The 26,039-nt window shown below is 38.6% G+C and overlaps 1 protein-coding gene across 4 annotated transcripts in view; it reads left to right on the plus strand.

Annotated features, from left to right (window-relative positions):
* The first annotated feature begins 20,482 nt into the window (after positions 1 to 20,482).
* The window catches only part of LOC148655594 (solute carrier organic anion transporter family member 5A1-like), a 56,295-nt gene continuing 50,738 nt past the window's right edge, over positions 20,483 to 26,039 (plus strand). Inside the window, exons 1-3 of one of the 4 annotated variants that reach the window (XM_088642279.1) lie at positions 20,486 to 20,619; positions 21,028 to 21,366; positions 21,526 to 22,598. In XM_088642279.1, the coding sequence (XP_088498405.1) occupies positions 21,650 to 22,598 (949 nt within the window). In that variant the 5' untranslated portion in view covers positions 20,486 to 20,619; positions 21,028 to 21,366; positions 21,526 to 21,649. The other 3 variants (XM_088642282.1, XM_088642281.1, XM_088642280.1) reach the window with 3 other exon arrangements.

The raw sequence follows: 26,039 nt of genomic DNA on the forward strand, positions 1-26,039 counted from the left end.
AAAGGTAATGTGATATGACTTCTTTTTTTAAAAGAGAGCTCATTTTAAGTCCCAGAAGGCCACAGAAACCTGGCCTGAATTAGGAAGAATGCCTACATTCCTGTTGTCTCAATGATAATTAAATGTCCTTAAAAGTCTCTAAGTGTTACGAATACGTATCAGATTTAAAATGACTAAAACAATTAGTTTTAAACAATTAGTGCCACAAATATCCTTAAAACGTTTAGCTTTTTGATCAGCTTTTTGCATGTCCATGTGAATGTACTGAAGTGAGAAAAATACTTATTCTGAATTGTCAGTTCAACAAATGGAGCAGTGCAGAAGAGCAGCATCAGTCTGTTTCCAAAAATGGTTTATGTTTGTAAATAAACCTTTTCTTTTCTAAGACATACATTCAGTCATATTAAAAAGTACTTTTCCTAGTGACTTTTACCTTCAGACCTATAGTGTTATATTAGAAGATATGAAATAATTATGGAAATCAATAATATATAGGAATAATCAAGTTTGCACTTTAGTTTAAAAGGCACTTCCCCCCACCAGCGGCTGAAATAATCTCACGGAAATCAAAGGAAAGCTGGAGGACTTCTTGAACTGCCCACTGACAAGCTGTAGTGTTGACTTGCTGTTTTGTGTAGGAGATCCCTTAGTGCTTAGACTTCCTGCAGACATCCACTGCTTGTTGTCACTGTACTCACTGACAGACTCTCAACCCATGATGTGTCCAGCTCACTTGCCTGTCACTGTGGCCAATGGAGGCCTGCTTCCCAGGGTCAGAGTACACCCATTCAAAGGAGGGTCGCCCACAGACAAGCGAGGGCATGTGTTAATAGCACAATGCCCCTCCCAGATTGCCTAAGTAAATCCAGAGTTGGCTCTGTAATTAAACTGCATGCAACCCCCACATTGTTGGTGCATCCTCACTGCTCTGTGTGCTCTTGTGCTTCAAACAGGAGATTACTGCGAAGGACAGGGAACCTCCCTGACCTCCTACTCTGCTTTCTGTTGCGTTTTTTTTCTCTTCTCCTTGTGACAGGCACACGGTGTTGTAGCGGCAGTTTTAGCAAAAATCCTTGCATCATGCAATTCTGTTTCATCCATTTAAGAAATGAAGCAGGGGTTCTCTTGGGTTTGTTGAACAGTTGGAAAACGGATTCCTCTAGCGTTTCACTTGGCTTTTGTTTTTTGCTCATCAAAAGCCGACGGAAATGTATCCTATAATATTTAGGATATGCTTTTTCTGGCTTTACAGTATCTTTATGGGTGATAAAGAATAAAAAAAAGGATAAAATGCATGTTGGAAATATATTTGCTGGTGACTTCTAAATCAACTTATCACACGATTTTCTCCTGTAGTTTCCATCGGTTGCCAATTTAAAGTGATGGGATTTAGAGGGGCAGGTGAGGACACAGGAAGATAGGTTTAGTCAGTGATGTGGAAGGCTAAAGTTGCACAATGTAGCAGGTTTTTAGTTCAGAGTCAAAGCAGGTGCTGTAGGCTGTCACTGCAGTGGCAGGGTTTTTAGCGAAGACAGAATAGGGCCTTTGGTGAAATATGGCTAAAGGCTCAGAGGAAACACTTTCCAGTCTGCGTCTGCTCACCAAGTCATGTGACTCGGTGTCTGTGAACGAGCATCAGGAACAGGTTTTTTTAGAAATCTCTACAATAATAATAATAATAATAATAATAATAATAATAATAACCTTACACTTATATAGCTCTTTTCTGATCACTCTGTTCAAATTCTTTACAGGTACTGCGTAGCCCTCACCTGGGTGATGTGACAGAAGGAGACCAAAGTGATGAAGCCAGTTCACAGATGGGGATTATTAGGAGGCCATGACTGGTAAAGGCCAGAGGAAACACCTTTACTCTTTTTGAGAAACTCTGGGATTTTGTAATGACCAGGGAGAGTCAGAATTTCAGTTTAATGTTGCTTTTTACACTTTTTAGTATGGTGCCTTTTTACAGTATAGTGTCCCCGTCACTGTACTGGGGCATTAGGACCCACACAGACCGCAGGGTGAGCGCCCTCTACTGGTCCCACTAACACCTCTTCCAGCAGCAAGGTGATATCGCTGTTGGCTCTTCTCTACCAATTTCCCGTTTTGTATGTTTAGGTTTATGTTTTACAGATATAACCAGTAACAGTAGAAAACAGAAATCAAACTACGTGCCTGTATTTATCACACCGTTGTACACAGAATATTACTGAGTGTTTAGGGTCTGTAACAAAATATGGGGTAAGGTTGAAGAGGATGTCTGTTATGGGTTCAGGATATGGTAAGTCTCCTCCTGATGGCTATTATGTAAATTCTGTAGTTCCAGGAAAAAAAGAGTGGAAAAACTACATTTCACAACTGGCTTTCATAGCATCTTAAGGCAGATGGGGTATTTGTCCAGAATTAAGTTCTCAGCTACTTGCTGTCAGGAGTTTTTAACCTTGGTCAAAGCAGAGCTCGAGTTTTGTCTTATGTATTATTCATATACGAGCCCTCTAACTACCCTGTCTATTCACATTTACAATCCCACATTCCTAGCAACCGAGCTGTACAGCTCCGCTGAAGTACCAAATACCAGGCAGTTTGGTTGTTCACATACTGGGTGCTATTTTACAGATTCTGGAAATAAGAATTTCCACTAGTATTGCAAAAGATTAATGTACGCACCACTCTGGAACTTTTAATAGCAGATGATTTGCTAATCGTTACATTATTTTTAAATCTGTGTGTGACAAGTGCATTAATGGTGTTTTTGTTTAATTTCTCAATAATTAACTGATAAATATTTGCATAGCAATTTTTACTTGTGTAAAATGTAAATAATGCATGTTCACTTTTTCCTATTTGCTGATATAAAGAGGATTGGGTCGTTTCATTGCTGGTTATGATAATTGGCATTGGTAAATTAGTATGTTCTGGATTATGGCTAAGAAAGCACAAGAGAGCTCCCTCCCCTTTCCTATTAGAAAGATATATTATTAAGAGAATCCTATGCACCTGTTCATAGATGATTTTGAAATCTTTTCTTCTGCGTTTTGAAAACCAGGGCATTTCTACAGAGGAATGAAGCTAAATAAAACATGATAAAATTGATCTTTGGTTCATGAAGTGAAATCAAAAGATTTATGAGTAGAAAAATAAATCAAGCCCTTCAATAAAAGCTTTGATTTTAGATTTCTTGCTGAAATGGTGACTCAATCCTAGACAGCCTTTTTCACACTCTTCCTTCTCTGAAAGGCCAGAACCGAGCTCTTCTTTTAATATACTCATCTTAAAACAGTGATTATATTTGCAGAACTGGCAGTACCGTGGTGTTTTAGACACACGTCATAACCTGTCTTCCTAAAAGGAGGTTAAAACTTTCCCTTCTCTCTTCTCCTCTCTCACAGAATGGCTTGATCTGGATGTAACATTTACGCCTTGTAGCTGTTCTTAATAAAGCAGGACCAGTGACTTGGAGCAGGAACCTCACACTGATAAATTATTTAATGAGCAGCTCGCTCCAGTAAGAGACTCTGTGGGGAGTGACTACATGATTTGTTCAATACTGTGCTGTAGTACTAGTTCACAGACATTATGAGTGTTAATAAAACTCATTATCTTCCAGTGTCTCCACTGCCACAGGCTGCTCTCTTAATTTCCCGTTCTTTTTTCTGTGCTCCTGTTTTTTTTAATTAGTCTAGTTATTGTAGGCATTCAAACACAAAACAGTTCATTAGTTGAACTTCGCACATTTCTTTGCAGACTTTTAACATGGAAAAAAGAAATTGGTGAATAATTTCTTCGAGACACACTTCATTTTTGTTTTGAATGGTTCTGCCCTCAGCTGTAGACACTGGACTGACTTGTATTAATGATTCTTAGAAAAAATGGAAAGAGCAATTTGTAGGTGTATTCCCTATGGGTATAAGAAAGGATACTTTTAAGGTTTTTTTTTCCTATTAAAGCTAGACGCAGCATTGCTATGAACGTAACATTGGAATTAATTATGGAATATGAAATAAAAAATGGGCAAACCCATATTCCACATGATCAAAATTAGTATTTCAGGTTATTTTAGATGCTCTAATACTGAGGCCAGATTCTTTTTCTATTACATACAGACACCAGTGCTTCAGATGTTTAAGTGGATTTTCTATACCACGTACATTATTAAAATATCAAAATTAAAATTATTTTAATTCAACAATCCTAAAAAACTAAACTTCTTTCTTCTCCCTAGTTGTAGGAAATGAAATTTAGTCATTTAAGTAATTAAGATTTACCAACAAGTAAATATTTCTTCATATATTTAAGGTAATAACTTAATTGTCTCAGATGAGGCCCTTGAGTCAACACTGCCTGAAGTTAGTGCAAAAGTCTTTCCTTTTTAAAGAGAATTGTTATTGATTTTAATGTATCAACTAATGTGAAGTTCTTAAAAAGGATTGAGGCTATAATTTCCACTCTGGGGCAACGGAGAGTAAAACAGCCAATCTCAAAGTAAATGAATCAGAAAGGCAGTTTGCCCAGAGTGGAAAATTTTGTTCTTTGTGCAATCATCATTAGTGTTACCATTTGTAATTGAGAAAAGTTTGATGGCAGGATGGTGATCATGCTATTCAGAGCAAAATAATTAAACAAATTCTGAATTATTCAATCTATCACTGATAATTCAATTACAATGTGATGACTTGAAATAATATACATAATGCATTTTGCATTCCACAAATCTTTAAATCAAAGTAATTGTGCATTTTAAGACATGTCTCACGTGATATTCTGTTTCTTCTTTGTAAGATTTGTTTTTTTGCTGCTGGAACAAATGTTAAAAAAAAATTAGAATCAAAGATGCCCAATAAAAAATAATCAACACAGGACTATTTCATTGACATTCTTTCTGGAGGTGCTGCAGCAATCAGCTTTCTCTGTTCTTTCTTTCCAGTGACAGAGTAAAACTTGAAATTCAAAGCGATGATAATGATCTGTGCTTTAGGGCACTCTGAAAAGGCTGGGCTTACTTAGCTAGTTAGTGTAAGCTGCTCAAAAGTAATTATGCCATTCATATTGGGTAATTGTCTTCAATGAATCTGAAATGTTTTCAGTTTCATTTAAAAAGTAAAGAATGTGGCATTTTCCTTGACTGAAACATAGTCAGAGGTGTTGGCTCATTTCCATCCATTTAAGTGAAGGGGAAGAACAATTGTATGGCTTTGTGTTTACAGTAAACCAGCTCTGTTTCACACATGCTGATTGTGCTGCACATACGAGCTGGTGAGCACCCCCCCCTTATTCGGGAGCTTTCGAAAAATGAAATAAAAGAACCTCTTGTTATCACCCCATCAGTTCTTCTGCTGGTCTTGTTCTGGCATGAAATGATGTAATCTGGGGGTACGTTAATTACATATTAGTAATGATATAGCATAATCGGTTACTTTGTAAATGCTTTCAAAATCATTCAGCAGCAGTGGAACATTTCTTTGTAAAGTCTCAGGTCAGTTTCCTGTTAATGGAATACATGATTTGTTTTTAAAAGCTACTACATTAATTCAATGCATACTTTGTGAAAATTAACATAAATGTCCCAGCATATTCTCTAGGCTTAGAATGTACACATCTGATGTTGCTGATGTTCCTTGAGTTGGGCTCCAGTTAATTCCATATCAATATTCAAATTACATGCACAAATGTGATATTTTTGGCAAATCAAAGTTTGGCCAGGATGTGCAAAGTACTCTGACTGCCTTCTACTTTTTAAAATAATATTTACACATTAAAAGAGTAAAAATAAATGATCGTATTTCTTGTTCAGTCAGTTTTAATCTGGAAGGGTGTCTCTAGGGTCTTTGGCTATTCACCAGCCTGAAGCCATTATTTCTTGAGGCACAGTAAAATAAACCACAACAGATACTTTAAATAAGACATTGACTAAAGAAGGCTGGAAGATGTTCTTCCAAAATTAATCTGCTCTGGATTTGAAAACCTTAAGTAACATCACAATAAGTAACAACACAAATATTTGCATATTTACAGATGTGAAATATATTAAAGAACATAACCGGATGCCTTGTCAAATATGACAACACAGCACTTTATACCCTTTTGCTACATATGTTTATTTAATAAACACAAACTCATCCTACACATGTAAATTTAATAAAGCTTAACCAGGGGCTGACTTTCCTCTCTTTCTCTAACCCACAGAAGGCTCCACAGCCGAAACGTTCGGCCAAGTGTTACGCATGTTTGAATGTAATTAATCCTGGCAAGGTTCAAATCAGTCATTGTAGCATTTACTTTAAGGCATCATTAGTTTTACGTTTTCAAACAAAATGGTAATAAGATGGATTGCCGTTTATATAGGAACACCATTTCACTATATGTACTGTAACTGTAATTATTTCTCGAATGATACCTATCTAGTTTGGAGATAATTTGAAAAATAGTCCTTGGACAAGAACAGTTTGTAATATAGACTGCATTCCATCAAACAGCTCATAGTGGCTGGAAGACTTATTTCACCAACTTGTAAGGTGAAAATCAGAAGCAGCTTTGCTTCTTGATGATTGAAATAGACCAAGTATCAATTCAAGCCGGGCAACATGGGCTCCCAAGACAGGGGCAGTTTGAAATAGGCAGCCATTTTGGTTTATGCAGAAATGCCATTGTGGTGTGTTTTAATTGTAAGTTAACTATTATAATACTTAATAAACCAGGGTTTGGTTGGCTAGCTGGAGGAATTATTGTTATGGCATGCGTATTACCAATAGAGAAAATTAAATAGCAATTCAAGATTAAAGTTGTCATCTTGGTTGGAGCACAAACTTGTATCTGCCACATATTCCTCTAGGCGTGACAATTAAGCCTTTAAAGTCTGAACGTAATTAACTATTATAATACATGCTAAATTGACATTTAATTGGCCAAGTGGAGGAATTGGCCAAATTAAATTTTAATTGGCCAAACAGTTTGATTGACAAAGCATCTTTGTGGGAGGATATTTGAGAAACCTTTGATGGCTGATGAAAGCTTTCAAATTTCAAGTCAATCGATGCAGCTGTTGATAAGATTTCGACAGGGTTTTTGACTGCATGGGTCACACTATCATCTCAAGGTACAAGGTACCCACATTATGTTTCTTCCAAATTGAATGGTTTATCTGTCCCAGTATACCTGCCAAGTATTAAGGTGCTCCTCTGCCTGGTCTTTGAACTGAAGCAGTTCTTACAATCACTATGCATTTCCATTACTTAGAAGCCCCAGAAGGTGTAAAAATAAGTCTTGTCATTTCAGGCATAGGTAGTCTTTCTTAACCAGCGTGGGGTGTTTTCCAAAGCAAAGAAAAGACGCCTGCTGAGGAATGACACTGACTTTCTGTTGGCACTGTTACAGTGTAGAACATCTCTTTGATTGATTGCGAAAGCACATTCCATATCCCATTGTTTGAAAAGCAAATCCCAGTGCTGACTTCATCTGCCGCATGTCATTAAGATCAGGCCCCATTGTTTTCTGTTCCTGTTTTTGCATACAGCAATTACAGGCCTACAGTAATTGCTCTAAACAGCCTGCATGCAATGTGATTACCTTTCTTAGTGGCCAGTACAGTATTGTGGGGGGTCTTTATCTTGGCCCGTAGCTGAATCACTTGTTTGCATCTCTGTAACTACTGCACTGTAACTCGGCGGGAGAAATGAGTCCAAAGTCAAGGATCTGTTGTCTTTCTGTGGTCTGTTTTGCTGCCTCTCTTCCCTGTGCTCAGATACTTTTTACATGTTCAGATGGAGAAGGAGTCTTTCAGAAAGGTAATTTGATTGCATTCTGCCAACACAATTATGTTCTGCTCAGGAAAGAGAACACAGAGATAATACTAACAGCTTTACGTTTATAAAATTAACAGACAAACATACAAAATAATCTCACATTTTAATATATTTCCTTAGTCCTTCCCAGATTTTTTGCTTGCATGATGGAGCAAAGTTTTTCCACAATTTACTTTTTTCCTTAAATCTAAAACAAACAGAAAAATGGACAAAGAATTAAACTTCTGATTTTTTTCAAATGACTTTTGATTCATTAAAATTTGATAATAAGATAAAAGTACAAGAAAACCTTGCTAATTTAAAAGGGTTCTATGAGGCATCGTTAATTGCAGGTTAGCACACTGGAGTATTGTAAATCGTGGTGTCATCACATATAATAACTGACAATCTAAGAATGAATGAGCTTCCCATTTGAAACTATGAATTTAGAAAACAGTCATCAATATCCTATCTGTCTTGAATGCTGTGACACACCTATACTTACTAGCAATGCAATATCAATGAAGCAGGTACTACAACTGCTGCAGACTCGTAAATCCATGTGGCAGGAGAGCCATCTTTGACACACAACAGAATTAAATTAATTAATTAGCCAGCTTTTTAAATTAAGACAGACAGCCTGATGACTAATGTAATTGAGTCTAGGGCATTTTAACTGAACAAATTTTATTTTGGCTGATCTTGGAATTTATAGGTAAAACATCTCAAAACAAATTTTCTTAAACTTTAAATACCTCACAGTCAGTTACAAGTTCCCAGTACTAATTACTATTCTAGTTGTTTGTAACATTAGGAGGTGATTTCTCCACTTCCATAAAGAATGAAATATACTGGTTGTTCTTTGATAGTTCCTTTATGAAGATCTATTGTATATTTACAGGGGATGGACAGCTGTTCATGCTGATGCAGCTACCCACCTGAACTACTACCTTTACAACTGTAGTCTGCACACACATTTCACATTTTAATCCAGGTCTTAAAATCACTCCCAAAGTCTCAATTTTGAAAGGAAATTGAAGCTCTGTGCATTTGATTGATAAGGATACATCGTTGGTTCTGATGTGAAGAACCCAATAATAACAGTAGCCTTATCATAATAAAAATATATCATCTAAACATTTACGAGACGTGTAATCAAAAAGTACTGAAACTGCTTCCTATCTCAAGTTTACTGTGGGCATAAATTTGAGTATAATTTGTATCAAAATTGTGATTAAGAGTCTATACATTTAGTAGCTGACCAAGAGAAAGAATGTAAATACTGAATAGGAGAGGGTCCTGTATTGAGCCATGTGGAACACCAACTTTAATCAACTCAACCTAAACATTTAGATTAAAACATTCCAATTGTCTCTTGTCTGACCACAACACCTTTTGTCACATGTGTACAATATCACTTAGATGCTTTCTAAAAGCAGAATTTGAGATGGGTTTTCCACTGTGCCATACAAACTCCCTTTGTGGATTGACCAGGATATTATGGACTCATGGACATTTATCTGTCATCTCAGCCACTGAGCTCTGTAGCACTTTCAAACGGCCTCTACCAGTTTCCTTCTTTTTCACTGCTCAGTTTGGTGGAACGGCCTGATTAATGCAGTAACTACAGCACTGTGTCATCCACTTCAATATTTTTATAGCCTTTGGTCGTTTTGGAAGTCTATTGGTCTTCTGTGTTGACCTTTTGCTTGAAATTCACTACCAGACTGAGGGACCTGACTGAGACAGGTGTACTTATGTATTGTAAAACTGTGTGATCCACTAATATTATTGCATTATACCCATTATTAAACACAGACAGAGGCCACTCAACTGGTTGTGTAGCCCATTAAGTTCTTTTTGTACACCTACTAATTTAGGTTTGATACAGCAAATTACACAATCATCACTTTTCCTTTTTGTTTCATAGCAATACTTCAAATAAAACAATTAAATTAAAATAGGCACTGGAAAAGATTTGCAAGGCACTGTATTTCCCAACCACCTCTAAACCTCTCGGCTTTCTTGCCTCATCAGATTTTTTTTTTCATAGATAATTTCTAGGACACTGAAGCTGAGAAAAACCATGGTGCAGAGGTTTTAGAGAAAGACTTGAAACAAATCTCTTGAACTCTCCTCACGATGACAGGTTTGAAGGGCAATGAGCAGCCTGTCTGAATTTAAAGATGGAACCAGTGAAAGAGAAGCAGGGGAGACAATGTTGTATTGTGTTGTACTATGAAACATGGAGTAAGTTAACTGGTTTTAAAATGGTATGGGTTTGCTTTTCTTGTGCACGGATTTGAGATGCAGGAAAAAGTGGCAATTACATTTGTAATGGAACAACTGAATTCTTTATTACCCTGTCATACTCTTGGGTGCCTGATTGTCAGCATGATTCTAACTGATCAAACACATCACATATACTGTAGGTATTGGAATATGATTGCAGTGATCACTCCAGCTTCATTCAGGTCTCATAGGATAATCTTCAATGCTGACGAAAACGATTGAAAAAAATGCCCTTGAAACAGAAGGATAAGTTAGGAATCACTAGGAAAGGTGTGTAAGAGAAAGCATAGGATGTGTTCAGCTGTGATAAGCCAGGTGGAACAGGAGGATGAGAAAACCTTTGAATGTAATGACAGTAATTGACAGAAGTCAGTAAGTGACATACTGTACTGTAAATCACAGTAAATAATATAAATCCCTTTGTGCAAATTAGAAGAAAAAAATGTTTCATTCTAAACTGCCCCAATTTTCCTTAAAAGTTCCACAATTTAGCTTAAATGATACATTTTTTATAATTAGTAATTATATTTATAATTAGTCAGTTGTGAGGAATTAGTCATGCGTCAACACATACTGTGCGCAGTGTAGTATTTCAACAACTAAACCAGGAACAATAAAATTTGTATCCTGGAACTTTGCCCTTATGATTTCCTTTAATAGTTAAAGCAGTAGACGCCTCATAGTAAAAGCCAGACAGAGCTTCATTACTAATTCCTGTAATGTCAGTAAAACTTTGATTGGTTTAACAGTAATAGTGCCTGCAAAGAGGTATTTAAACAGTTTGATAAAGCTCTACTTTGGCCAGGCAAGGCCACTGAGTGCCCAGACAGGATCTACAGCAATACAGTTACTTAAGAGAGTGGTGTTCATTTTGACATTTTGATATAATAGAGATTAAACAGCCAAGGAAAGACCCAGAGGCTCAGTAAAATAATTTTCTTATTTCATGTAAATAACAATGACATATGCACTGGACTGTGTACTGATTTTAGAGTGACTTACAGCATTCAATTATCAGAATCTAAAAAAGTTGGTTTGAAAAGAAATGGTAGACGTCTAAGCTTTTGAAAATTCCAGAATTACCATGTGACATTTATGTCATTTCATGCCTGTTTTGGCCCAAAGAGCTTTGTTAGCAGATTCCGTGTTACAAGGCTAAACATACTGCTTCAGGAATACTTGGTCATCAGAGTTTAACAGCACAACAACATGTTTTCATTTTATTCTGCAATGGAGAGAGAAAGAAAACCACTCATTAGCAGTGTGCTATCCACAGCAAAGTATATGTATTTGATCTAGCTTGGTAAACTGATTTCTGAAAGATCGTGAGGTAGGTGAAACATGTGAGGTGCATAGCTTAACTGTGCTTAACTGTATTCTAATGTTCTGTAGACATGTCAGAGCATCTGAGAAAAGCACTGTTAATATTAGGATGTGGTAGCAATGATCATTTATATCAATATGACAAATCAACTCCTCTGAACAAACATTAATCACAGTCTACGTTTCTTTTTATTTAACTAAAATCAACATATTATTTGACTTTTTTTGAGAAACTGAAACACCTTCAGCTGTAGTTTTTTTAACACTTTAAAGATTATGTAAAAAGCCTAGCAATTTTAAGTCAAATGTCAAAGAAACTTGCAAACTTCAAGGGACAGATAATGCTTGCGAAAACTGCCCTTAATTATATGGTTCTCATCATGCATTTGTAAAACCAAATTCCAAACAGGTACAATTCAGAGGATATTATCCTTGAAAGGTCATAAAGACCTCTACGGAGTATTTTAACCCTCTTTAGCTGACAGATTCGAACATGGTGATCCAGGCTAATTTTCTTAATGGAGTACAGATTTCAGCATCTGCAAAATCCCTCACAAGGACTGTGGTTAGAGAGAGGATACAATCACTGGAACTGAGACAGTTTAAAAGGATTAGTGTTAGAACAGTGCACTGTGCTTTCAAGGATAGAGCTCTTCCCAGGATCATTTTCTCCATAAAGGAAAAAAAAAGAAGACTCAACTGAGGTGTTTAATTGGATTTTTATATTGAAAACTAGAATCTCCCATATGAATATTTTACTTATTATTATTCATTTGTTTAGCAGATGTTCTCATCCAAGTGCAAGAGGTGACTTTACTGTCAAACCCATTGATTACGTGATCATAATATAAATGATGAGTACAATGTCATGTACATTTAATTTTAGACAATTCTATGTATACATTTGATCCTATTATATGAAAATATATTGTGTATTCATATATCTCGGGATATATTCACTTTACACACATCTCACAGTGTAGGATTTGTCAGGATTTGATTGTATATACCTTATATTTGATCGAGGCGATAACTGAATGCTGTCTGTGGCCCACATCGCTCACCACACTATGTGTATAATCATCTGAGGTGTCAAATCTTTGCTGCAACCACACAGAGTTCCCGTCTACTCCTGCCACATTCTAACTTCAAGTTGTCCTGTGAAATACAGTACAAGCCCGGTTGTATTTAAATCTTGTTCATTCTAAAATTTTCCTCTGCTCTTTTCTGATGCGCTCCTTGGTGGTGTGACAGGTTCATGCTGGTCAGAGAAGTGACAGGACGCCCCTCTGAAATCTAGACAGCGTAGAACTCCAGTGTTTTGGCGTAGCAGAGTTATCCACCACCTAGAGCAAGGCAATTCTAGCAAGAGAATGAGCTGCACTTGTTCTTTGACATGGTTCTGTATGTTTTAGGTCATTCTCATGCTGCATAGTGAAGTGCTGACCAATAGGTATGGAAGCATTTTCTTCTACATAAGCAGACAAAGTATTTCTCTAACGAATATCATCAATTAAGATGAAAGAGCCAGTTCCAGAGCTATTCATGCATGACTTTGTCCCCCATGGGATGTGTTCCACGGAACACGTACATTTCCGTTTTGTTTCTGCACTTTCACCTTTTTATCACTTGCGTTAAGATCTATCTTGGTCTCATCTGACCATGAAACTTACCAAAACTCTCACCTTCTTTGCTTCCCGGGCAAATTAAAATCTGAATGTTCTGCTCTTGGTACTGATGAGAAGTTGACTTCTTGTTGTGGAACAGTTCTGCTGTTTGCTGTCTTCTGTAAAATGCCATACTCTCAACCCCTGCACCCCAGATATAGGAGATTTCACTGACCAGTGCTTGAGGGTTTTACTTGACAGTTCCGATGGTTTCTTTTGTCACTAACGCCAGGTGTTTTTCTTGGTTGACCTGGTCTTTGTCGATTGGAAATTACAGTTCTTTCAACTTTACTTTCCTTTACAAATTACTTCCTTTTTTTAATATAAAGGTTTTGATTTCCATTTTTGACTTGGAGTTGACATACTCCAGACACTGAAGTCAAAGGAAATAGGTTCATGGGATGCTGACAGCTCTCTTGTGAGTGCCCAATTACCCAACAAGAAATACATGGCCAACAAGAGCCACCATCAATTATCCCAATCCTTCTGTGCCTTCAAAATGCAGAGGTTCCACAGTCATTTTGATTAAATGACTCAAGAGGTTAAAACTGAATTGACTTTTGTAACAGAGACTCTTAAATACCTATCAAAGAAAGGAACCTTTTTTTCTGATAAAATTTAATAGGTTTTTGAATTTTGTTGGTTTTTTTTTAAGGCTGCAGCAAAACAAAATAATTTACCTTACAACCAAAACCACGCTGAAGGTAAAGCGAGAGAGGCAAAAACAAACCCAGCAACTATTGACTAGCAGACTATTTCCACAGTGCCCTCCTGTGGACTGGAGTGGAACTAATCACCCAATCGCCTTAAACACACCAGTATTTAACTATTTAAGTATAAATCACGAAGTCTGCTTAAACTATTTTTAGAGAGTTGTGTAGTGGTTAGCATTGCTGCCTCTCAGCGCTGGGGCCCTGGATTCAATTCCAGACCTGGTTTTTATCTTGCATGGAGTTTGTATGTCTTCCCCTTTTTTTGCGTGGGGTATCCTTCCATAGTTCAAAACCGTAGAATAAGATTAATCCGTTACATTTACAATACTAGCCATGGTGTGCGTGTTTGTTTGTGTGTGTGCCCTGAGATGGAGTCCAAGGTGTATCCTGCCTTGCACCATAACAACCTTTACACTCGTGTTTTTTTTTTTTAAATGAGAGATGATTATATATATTTTATATATAATTTGTATATTTATAATGTGCAATACAACTTTTGTGTACTGATCTGTTTTTTGTATATTCTGTACTGTCAGCAATTTTGAGTGCACTTCTCACTGACTGTACTGACGGTACTGTATGTATTGTATTATTGTATCATTTCGTTACACTGTGCTGTGTTGACTGTGCTAAGCTGCTGTTGCACTGCTATTTCTCTCACGGGATCAATAAAGTATCTATCTATTACAAATGGTGTTGACAAATCCTTGTCTAGACCTCACTTTCCGAGTAAGATGTCAGATCTTGAGGGAGTTAAACTTCAATCTTTTCAATGTCGAGCTACAGCAATCCTCCGTTCTGGAAAGAGAGCACAATTAATTCTAGTTTTTTTAAGACCATAAATGATATCCAGGCACCTGTAGAAGAAATACTGAACTTTATCAGTGGAGCCTAAGTGTCAGTGGGCAGAAAAAGTTTACAGGGTTTGTTTTCTGTTAAGATGTAATGTAAATGCATACTGTAGATGTGCAAAGATACCCACTAAAATACTTTCTGACCAATCAAGAGAGCACAAAAATATTTACAGTGAGAAAGACAATCAATGAGAAAGAAAATAGCGAAATAAGATAGAGAAGAGCTCCATCTTGTGGCTGTTGAAAAAAAAAACCTGAAACATTTCTTCAGTCGCAGTTTACAAATCTAAAATCTTAAAATCTGCTGCAGTTTACAAAATCTTCCAACCTCTTCAAGTAGAACTTTTTTGGCGGAGTCATGCTTCAATATTTTGTGCCATCGCTGATGGGGTGTAAAACTTTTGCCATCAAATACTGTTTGGCACATTTGTCTTACAAAAGTTTGTAGACGATACATTAAATTAAAATTGTATCAATGTTTTTGTATGACAACGATATGTTCATATGATCAAATTATGTTTTAACCAATATATTTAAATATCTAAGTTTAGTTAAGCTAAAACGACTCGTATGCAACATACTTCTGTAAACGGCTGCAAAATGCCATACAGTATTATTTTTTCTTATTTTGATTTGACAAAATAAACAAGAAGTTTGAGGTACTAGTGCTTTTGAAAATGGGATCCCAAAAATAAAGGGTATCGAAGAGGCTTTCTGAAGCATTTCCCACTACCACATTAATTAATAATGATTCCTTACACTTTTATAGCTTTTTTCTGGACACTCCACTCAAAGCGCTTTACAGGTAATGGGGATCCTCTCCACCAACACCAACGTGCAGCCCCACCTGGATGATGCGACAGCAGCCATAGTGGACCAGTACTCTCCCCACACACCAGCTCTCAGTGGGGAGGAGAACAGCGTGATGAAGCCAGTTCAGAGATGGGCGGCCATGGTTGGTAAAGGCCAATGGGAAATTTGGCCAAATATAATTACTTTGCAGTCTATTCCGAAGCCATATCTGTCCATAAAAACAGTGTTTAATAAACGTTACTTTTTACAGGGTACATTTATTGTCATCGCCAAAAAACAGGAGACCTTAAACCGAGAGATACTAGACTATTCTAGGTCAAGATCCCACTGCATGGTTTGTAAGACGAGGAGTGTTAACGTTTCACAGTATCTGTATTTACACTTCCTCTTTATTTTACTTGTGTCCCAAAGTTCCCATTTTATTGTTGAATCTAAAGTAACTAATTTGGTTTGCGTTGTCGGTATCTTCAAGGACTTTGAGTCTTTGAATCAAATTATAACCTTCTCTGCTGATGATAGAAGAAACTCACTACTCCAGCCTTTCAATGCCAGTGAAGTAATAACATCACCTTGTATATTAAGTAGCAATAATTCATTCATCCTCAGTAAACACGAACAGACATTTTTAAACACAAGTTTAAACATCGCATTTCAATATTTCCACTTCATTTAAAAATATATTTTAGGGCAGGTCCTGTTACAATCTGATAGAGCAGGGTGAAAAAAATGGTAGGTCCTATTTTTCTATGTTAAAAGTCTGTTAAATTTTGTTAATTTCTGCCTCTACTAAAAAGATGTTGTTGGGCTGCGCTTTTAGTCCAAATACAATCCGTGTCACAAGCAGAATCAGTTTTAGACTTTTTGCATGCTTGTTTGATTGATATTCTGATATTTAGAACTCAAAAATATTACCACTAGGTGGAGACAAATACTTCTACGCGAAACGGGAGTTTAACTTGTTTTACCATTCGCTGAAGCCATCGGAAGATGCTGTATTTTAGAGTTTTTATTTTCTACACTTTATCATGTTTTAGCCCAAGTCAAATATATGATAATAGTAATCCAAACAAGCATGCAAATTAATATCGTTCAATGAGATGTTTACAGTAAAGTATTTAGAACCGGAAGCAGCAGTTTTGTTTTGTTATCATTTTCCCGTTTTTAGGAAACAAAAACGTGGGACACGTAAATCAGCGACAAAGTGGTGAAATGGTGACGGAAACACTGTGCAGTAGGAGTTTGGGTGAAAAATTTAACTCTGGTCCAGGCCACTAGGTCATTAACAAGCCCACAGTGGGGCTGTTAATCCTGGAAACCTGGCCAGAATTTCACTCTGGTCTTGTACAGTCCTGCATCTCTAAATTTTACACCAAAATTCAGCTCTCAAAGTGATTTCGGACTTTTCCACTTGTTCTTCTGTGTGGGCCTACGGTGGGGCTGCTGTTGTTTTTGTCTGGTGTCACCCGGGGGGGTGCAGCTCTTCAGTGGTGGGTGAAATGGGTCCTTTCCACAGTGCTTTTAGATGCTCCATCTGTCAAGTACAACAAGAGTGACATCTCACTCAGCTGCCTTAAAGATAAGTAATTTGGATGAAAGATTTATAATAAAAAGGGCAGAACAGCTATCTTCTGTTGGCCATGGGCTCTTAGAAAAAAAAAAACTTATATTTCTGCTTTTGTGTTGAAATTGTTTTACTCTATCTTCAGAGATTAACAGATTAATTTCTAAGCAAAAATGGCTTCATTTTACCCTCATATTCTAAGTTGCTGCAGCATTTTGGAAATATTACATCTGTTAAAATAGTTTTCCTTTAAAACTGCTTGTGCCCATGCTCTCTGCTGGTAATTGCAGCAAGTCTCTGACTGCTTGACCCACAAAATGGATCAGGACAGCTTTAATTTGAAATACTAATGGATGCCAACTATGGTGAGGAATTTGGCATTGTACTGTGTTACTGGTGACGCCATTCCTTAAGCTCCCTGAGACAAATTGCATTGAGAGTGAGCTATGTCTGACCTTCAGAATGTTCCACTCTGAGCTGAACATTCTACCTAATTTTTCCCAGGAATCCTACCAGTTTTCTTACTGATCAACAGCATCATTCCAGTTCAAAATATCACATGTTCTTCAATTTCTAAAATATTTATGTAAGAAGTTTATAAAGATTTGCAGCCATTACAGGATTATGCGTATTAATGGAGGACAAACCAGGATGGTCGAGGCACACTATGATTTAACATGGACCATGCTGGTTTAGAATTAAAACTCTATTACACCAACAATTTCAACAACAATGGCTCAGGCATTTTCTTTCATGCTTAAGCAAAGTGTTTTTGCAGCAGAGAATGCTGAATTATTCAGAATACTTATTAAATTGTTACATGGGTAGATTATGAAAGTTTTGTTTTTCTTTATGGGTTAAGAGATGTGGACCAACGTTTTAGAATTTGTTGGCCCTTTCTTATCAGTAAATTTCTTTGCACAGTTTGTCATGTGAAATTGTAGTCTCGTTCATTCTATGTTGCAATTCACTTCCAGTTAAAGACCATAACACTGCTCTCCAAAGGCCAGGTTTTAGATAAGTAAGGATTCTCTCTTACTGTCATAATGAGGTGCGTTCAGGTTATTAAACATTCCCAGTCATGTAGGGTTTCTGAAGTCTGCTCAGCTGTTGCAATGGCAGAGCTGTAAAATTGTGCAGGCTCACATCATTGCTGGAAAGCATGAGATCCTGAGTTTCCCAGTGCATTTCTAGGTGCAGTACAAGGGATCGTTTTTCAGTGCAACAGAGGAGCAGCTGCTTTGGCTTGACTTACTGTAAGCAAGCAAATTGATTATAAACTTGTACTCTTCCTTGGACAGCCTGTACTTTGCTGGTATAAAAAGGTCAAACCTGATAAAAGAGAGGTTTAATCTGTCAGTTCTCATAGTATCTCACAGATAAACTGGGACGACAAGCTGAAAATAAGAGATCCACGTTGTCCATATTAGTAACCTACGCTTTAGCTGATTTTTATACTGAACGGTTAAAGTTTTTTTTTTCTCTAAGGAAGAAAGGGCATTTACACATTATTTGTCTCTATACTCTAGCTGTACATGGTTTATTTTCTGATGTGTACTCTTACTGTTGAAATATGTGCAAGATAACTGAAACTGAACTGAATTGCTGATATAACCCAGCTGATCTTTCAATGCCAACACTAGGATTGTAAAACTTTTTCCCACTTGGACACTGGTGATGTAAAGGAACAGCTAAAGGTTTTTTCCACGACGAAAGTAAAGTAAATTTACACCGTATTTCGGCTGTGGAGCCTTCTTCACCTGCTTTCACTGGTCATTATGATGCACCAAGATCCAGAAACAACTCATGTGTCAGGTGCTGTGTGCTGATGAGTCACTTTTTGGTGTTTATTTTTTCCAAAGAGAATAAAAAAAACATGGAAAACAACAGAAACAACAACAACAATTTTTTTTAATGCGTGGAGCTCAAATACTAAAATAGAAAATGAACAAAATAAGACTAAAAATGCTGTTAACCGATAACTCACTCTAACAAACTCTTGGCCAGGAAAGCAGAGACCAGATCCCAGGACTTTAATGCACATGATCCCACACCTTTGGCAACTCAAGACAAACTGTGTCCCTAAATACATTTAGCCACCAACGCAATGTGGCTGAAATAAGTTTATCCAGAGATTAAGGGCAATTTCCTCTGTGGTTGTTAAACCCACCAATAAAATTATATGTTGCATTGCATTCAAAACCACTTAGCGAGTAATGTCAGAAAGGTTTTGGGGGGTAAAAGTTGTAATTTAACTCTTAGCATACTTTACCCTTATACATAAAGTCTGCATTAGCTCTTTTCATTTCTCTAATCCAGATCTGAAACACAGGATAGAGACCCAAAATCAAAATGAGTAAAACTTGCTTTCAATAACCACAGACTATAGTCACACAGACAATGTTAGAATAGGAAGGAATATTTCCCTTTTTCCTTTTTCTCTCTGGTTGCAGTTTGTCTTTAGCTGTGAATACAAGACAAATCTAACAGTTTACCGCCAAAGTTTTTACAGTCCTATTTAAGTATCAATCACTAGGGATCAGGACCTGAGACTTTTTTATGACAGTGTTGACAAAAGGCTTATATTCAACAGCTTTCTACTCTGTAGTTGCCAAATCTCCATACTTACTCTTATAAGGAAGGATTCAGATCGTATCAGGAATCCAAATTCAGTTCTATACATTTGCCTTCATTTTAATTAGTGATAGTAAATGAAAGTGTACAGTATTACCCACCATGAAATCAATGTCTTTAATTGTAGAGAATAATATTACAGTGTTGAAATGATTGAAGTTGGTTTCTGTGATGAGTTGGCGTCCTGTCCAGGATGTAGCCTGTTTTGCACCCATTACTTGCTGGGATAATATATACTGTACAATTCAGACAAATATAAATATTCTGTTTCCTGTGTATCTTACACTATGGCAAGGTGTCACTGTAGCACACATCAATTTTGCCTTACTTTGATATAATTTATATATGAAGATTCAACCTTTACCGAAAACAGCACTGTGGTATCAAGAGCAATTTAGCCTCGTAATTTATCCCAGGGAAAACTAATTTTACACATTGCAAAGGGGTTATATTGGTACCAATGTGGTATGATTCAAGAACTGCGCTTGCATCTATATGCAACGATTCAAGAACAATTCTTTCCTTAGCAACAATTTCCTAAATGGCCGGTTCCAGTCGTCAATCACAACTCAGGTCATCGTGGGTTTCAGCTGTTTAACTACACGTGATGTAGAGAAAAGCAGACACTCACGTGCTGGAAGACAAAGCATCTTGGAACTTGTAGTTTCTGAAGGAAAAAGTGCCCCCTTTGCCTGAAACAAACAAAACGAGTTTCTCCCGTGGTTTATGTTTTCGTACAGTATTTATCACTGGGAATCCTTGTGGTGTTTTATTTTGCTTGAAAGCTACAGAAGAAATACATAATTACTCCAAGGGAATGTGACTGCCGGCTTTATTTTTCAGTCTGTAAAGACTACATTTCCCGTTTACCTACTGTACAGCGGTACATGAAGCCCAGCAGCTCTAACATTTGCTATCCGCAATCTCATTCACTGAGTAGCCGGCTCGGGGACAACAACAGCCTACCTCCTCTTGTTCTGTGTGAGTAACAACAGATCGCTGAGACAAATGCAATAGTGTTTTTTGTTATGCACATATATTTATTTCTTCGTGCAGTAGAAATACGGGATGTTTGATATTAACACGACTCCTTCCCATAACGATTTGTCAGAATAGACAGGTTGGTACCGTTATATGCGATTTCATGCGTTTGTCGTGGTATCTGCCTGCATTATTCGTGACTTCATTGTTTGCAATACGAAACGAGGCGTTAATAAATAATTCGGGCTTCATGGCACTTTAGTAACTCGGGAAACGTTTAATTGAAATGTAGCTGGGTATTTATCGTAAAATACGGACGGCACCTGCAAAATATTTTATTAAATGCATGCAGAAATGCCTTGTATGTAGACTGAATGGTGATGCTAGTAATTTTTATGCTTGCTCTAGGAGTCCGCACTACTAGGACACAATCATGCAGGGATCCAACCATCGGACCTGAGACAGTGGTAAATAACGAAGACGTGTAAAATCACACCCCGTGAAAACAGCAGGGGCATTCACAGCGTTATTGTTCTGAGAAACAAAAAAGAAAACGCTTAAAAAGACGACCGAAAGCCGTTATGTATATATCAGCGGTGTGAACCAACCATCCGTGACTTTTTCATGCTTTTCCTTCTTGGCTTGTCCTCTTCTGGAAAGCAATTGAGAGCAATTCAGCTCTTCAAGGAGACATGGAGCGCTTTAATGTACGATATCAGCGAATAAGAATTAAAGGGACATGAAAAGGTATTGTCGTCGGCTCCTTTTTCTGGTGTAGAGCGTATTAGTGGGGGTTTACGTATCAGATGGAGTTCACAAATGGAAATAAGAACATACTCCTCATCAAGAGGAAATGGAGATAAATGATGCAGTTAGAGACCCTCACTTTTGTTTATTTTTTTGCAGGGTCCCACACTTATTTTAATTAACAGGCGTAATATATGCTACCACTGGTGGTAGTTATTTAATTCTATGGTCTGTTTTGAGCCATTACAGATTTAGTCTGTAACAAAATATAATCTGCTTCAGAATGGCTTCATTTGATAATGAAGAGACTGGAGGCGACTTATCAGATGGTCTTGATACACATGAACTTCAGTATGGAGACCCAGGAAACTGCTTCAAATCCAAAAGTTTGCCCATCCTCAACGGCTCTTGCGGGCTGAGCAGCGAGGACCTGCCGTCAAAATTAATAAACACATCGCAGACGTCGGTACTGGTTGACCAGGGCACTTTGCTCAGTGACCTTCAGCAGAAAGCTGATGCGTGCCACTCAGGTTCTCCTGCCAGGGCCGAATTCTCAGCCTCCAAGTCCAGCAGCGTTGGAGGGAACAGCGTCGCTAAGGTGGAGTATAGCAATGTCAAGAACGAGAAACGAGGTTTTTCCCCTTCGAAATTGATCCGCTTTCCTGGTAAGAAGTACATAGGCGTCATTCTTTCAGACTCCCGGTGTTTCTTGTTCTGCATGTGCTATCTGACTTTCATCCAGTCCCTCATGGTGTCTGGCTACCTGAGCAGTGTTATCACCACCATAGAGAAGAGGTACAGCTTGAGGAGCTCGGAGTCCGGGCTGCTGGTGAGCTGTTTCGACATTGGCAGCCTGCTGGTGGTGGTCTTCATCAGCTATTTCGGCGGCCGGGGCCAGAGGCCCCGCTGGCTGGCGGTGGGGGGCGTGCTCATCGCCGTGGGGGCGGCCCTCTTCTCCCTGCCCCACTTCATCTCCCCCCCCTACCAAATTCAAGAGGTGAACTCCTCCACCAGCAACGAGGGCCTGTGCACCAGCCCCAACGGCACGGGCAGGGATCTTCTGGACTCGGGCGCCTGCCCCCGGGAGCAAGCGGGCAACGACCACTCCCTGTACGTGGCGCTCTTCATCTGCGCCCAGATTCTGGTGGGGATGGGCTCCACGCCCATCTACACCCTCGGGCCCACCTACCTGGATGACAACGTCAAGAAGGAGAACGCGTCCCTCTATCTGGGTAAGCGGGATGGGATTAATCTGGCACGCGGCAGTTTTTTTTTTGCCTGTGTTCTCTTGTTTTTTCGATATTTTTTTAAATGACTTGACCGCGACCCAAGACGGCGACGAGCGGTTCGCTCCTCTTTACGAGAATCGAGTGCGGTAAGCCGCGTGCGGTCTCCTGTGATTTCAGAGCGCGCGGCGGTGTTTGAGGCCCGGCAGAGCCAGTTAGAAGCAGTACATCTTGGGTTGGGGGTGGTGGGGGGGGTTGCTTTAGCCGATCAAGGTTCACCTGCAGGAACTGCTTGTTCAGTGGCTGATCTCGCTGGTTTCCCTGACTTTTCTTCAGCGTTGGCCGTGCTCATTTCATAGGCTGCGCCAAGAGCAGCTGACTGGTTGGCTGCCTCTGTTCACGTCTGCTCTGTCAAAGGCTTCTGCTGTCGTGGGGCAACCCTGGAATTTTGTCTTGACAAAAGTAGCTGAGCGTAGCTTTGATCACAGAAAATATGAACAGGCTTCAGTATTATACGATTGTGTCTGGAATATACGGTCTAGATTTGGCGTAGTGTTTTATGTACACCAAGACAAAAGACCTTCATCTACATACAGAACAGCAACCATATGTACAGGAAATAGTATTTTAAATTTGTCCACTCCCTCTTGGAAACCGTCAACAGCCATTGTCGGTACCGAGATGGCAAAGTGGAGGAGAATCCAGTGAACACTTGACTGGGAACCCCATCCGAGGGATGAAAAAAAAAGAAAGTAGTAATGGTGAATTCCTGTGCACGGTGCAGTTTGTGTTGTTGAGAGTGAATCTGAAATTGCATACATCCAATTGTCTTTCAGATTTAAGACTAATGATTAGAAAAGAGAGGAGGCACTGGCTCATCTTATCTCTTTGGTACCTGTAGTTAGCATGGATCTTATCCAGCAGTTTGCTGGGTTTACACAACCATTTACACAACCCTTTGTGTGAAAACACGCTGCAGGTAAGAGCATTTCAGTCAGAAACAAAATTGTTGGAGAGTTTAGGAAGGGCTGTGTGTAAGTCTGTATGCTGAAGTTGTTGGAAATTGTATTTTTGACCATGACTAAAGTGTCAGATAAAGTTAAATAACTGCATGCTTGTTAAGGCAAGTCCTCAATTCGCACTGGAGTGTAAGAGCTCCGTTGGAAGGAAGACCAGCAAGGCTGGGAACCATTGTACTACTGGATATATTTAAATACACCTGCAATGATATACATTGGTTGGTTCAGCTGATGTCTCCTCAGATGTGATTTCTTAACTTGTGTTCTCTTTTGGAGTCCTGTTAAAATACAAACGAGACTAATCATGAAACATGATGTAAAACGAAAAAGCCTTAATAGCAAATTCTCTTTCAGCCGTAATCTGTTCGACATCTGGGGACTGGTCTAGTGAAAGAACCTGGTTTGTCGGTGCGAATCTGCTGAATGGACACTTAGGCTGTATATGTTTCACGCTGCAGCCAGGTTCAAACTGGCACTGGTCCTGTAGGAACAGCTCTGGTATTTGGTTCAGTTGAATTGTTAATCACAGGCTAATTGATTGCAGTTTTTTTAATTTGGGCATATTTGTAGGGGATTTGTGTGCGGTCTGCTTTCCTTCAGGTTGCTTGGAATGTAACCAATTGGCCCCCTGCAGAAGGAAACTGCTCATTGTGGGTATGTCTGACACAGCGTCGTGAAGGATCCCCGAAAAATCTGTTGGTCAAAGGGTTCCCCCAAGCTGTTCTTACTCTGTTTGCAGCACACTGGACAGATATGAAGAGCTAAGAGACTGGGAGCTGGTGGTGGTAGAGTTTAAGATTCCTCTCTCCTGCGTGTGACAGACGTCCCACTGACGTGTGCTTCGCATTTGTTGAGGTATTGTACCAAAAGGGATTCTATCGGAAAATCGGGTGACGCATCATCCTTTCACTGGGGACAAAAGGCTTACTTAACTGCTTACAATGTACTCTTGCAAGCCCCGTAGACTCTAGTTTTGAAATGATTTTGGAAATAAAGGTATCTGACCTTTTTCGGTAGAAGACCTAGCAGCAGATAAAAATCGCTACTCTGATGCCAAGACAGGGCTTTTGGGTACGGTACGATTCTGTTGTGAAAAGACTGCTCACACGTGATGGCAGAGACATTTTCTGTTCTGAAACTGAGTGAACGAGGCAATATAAAGATGGTCTGTACTCTTGAGATCTTTCAAGGAAAGCCTGGGCTGAATTTGTGGATCAGTTACCAAGCAACTGAAAGCCAAATGGATTTCTTTCATTTGTTAAGTTAGAACAGTGGTTCTCAGTCCTGGGCCTGGAGTACTCTTGTATTTGCTGGTTTTTGTTCCAATGGGGCCCTTAATTACCACTGTTAATCACTGCCATTAATTGATCTGCTTGCTTGTTTTTTTTTTTACTCAGTCCTTGATTTTGAAAATATCCCCACTACTTTGCAGTCCTGGTCTTGAGTAACTGCTGTCTCTTCTGGGTTTTGAAGCCTTTTACAAAATTTGTTTTCAGATCCTTAAAAAAAAAACGGAATGAGATTTATACTGGCTATGAGCCCTGTGCTAATCTGTGAATTTCAGCATTGCCTTTATTCATGCTTTCTTCTATAAATATCACCAATTGGACATAAGCAGAGGGAAAACACTGAATTGAGGAGTATTCTGATGGAGTGTGATTCCTACCTGTGTCTATCATCCTCTGTTCACCTATTAAGAGTTGTTTAATCAGAAGTAAGAGAGCAAATTTTTAATTAGCACTTTGAGGAGAGAAGGAGCGAGGCTTTTGTGTGCTTCCAAACACGTAACTCATATTATAACTAGGGTACTCTTGAAACCAAGGCCTGACTGCAGAGAAAATTCTAATCCAGCAAGCAGATCAATTTTTGGCAAGCAATTAGCATTGGTGAATAAGGGCCCAGATGTAACACAAATTAGCAGACTGGGGATTGAGAACCACTGTTGTAGAACATTTTTCTTGTACAGTTTGATGCTGTAAGAGAATATCATTTTCATGGAGGAATGCAGAATGTCATTTTGTTTTTGCAGAGACTGTCCACTTTGTCTCTTGCAGAGCAGAATCAGCCCCCTCAGTAAGCTGGAAACGCCAGAAGGAGCTGAAACTCATGTCTATGACTAGTCTGCTATAAGAGCCCAGTCAGTATCCCTGCTGGAGTTCTGTATTTTGTTTTATTGTCATAGACAGAAGTTGCAAGAAGCAACTGAACCTCCTTCATCTAAGCACTGTGGCTTCAAATAAAATCACAACTCTCAACTATCAACTTCAATGAAGTTCCATAAATACAAAGCACAACAATCATTACACCTCCAGGACTGGGTATATTGTGTGTCTCATATGATAATGAGACATTTTCGTTCCTGAAATGAAGTCTAATGATCACGAGCCAAATTGACAGAGCAAAGGAATTCCATCAGCTGTAGGTTTAG

The sequence above is a fragment of the Lepisosteus platostomus genome, chromosome 8 (genome assembly GCF_059453375.1).
Source record: "Lepisosteus platostomus isolate fLepPlt1 chromosome 8, fLepPlt1.hap1, whole genome shotgun sequence".
Lineage (NCBI taxonomy): Eukaryota > Metazoa > Chordata > Actinopteri > Semionotiformes > Lepisosteidae > Lepisosteus > Lepisosteus platostomus.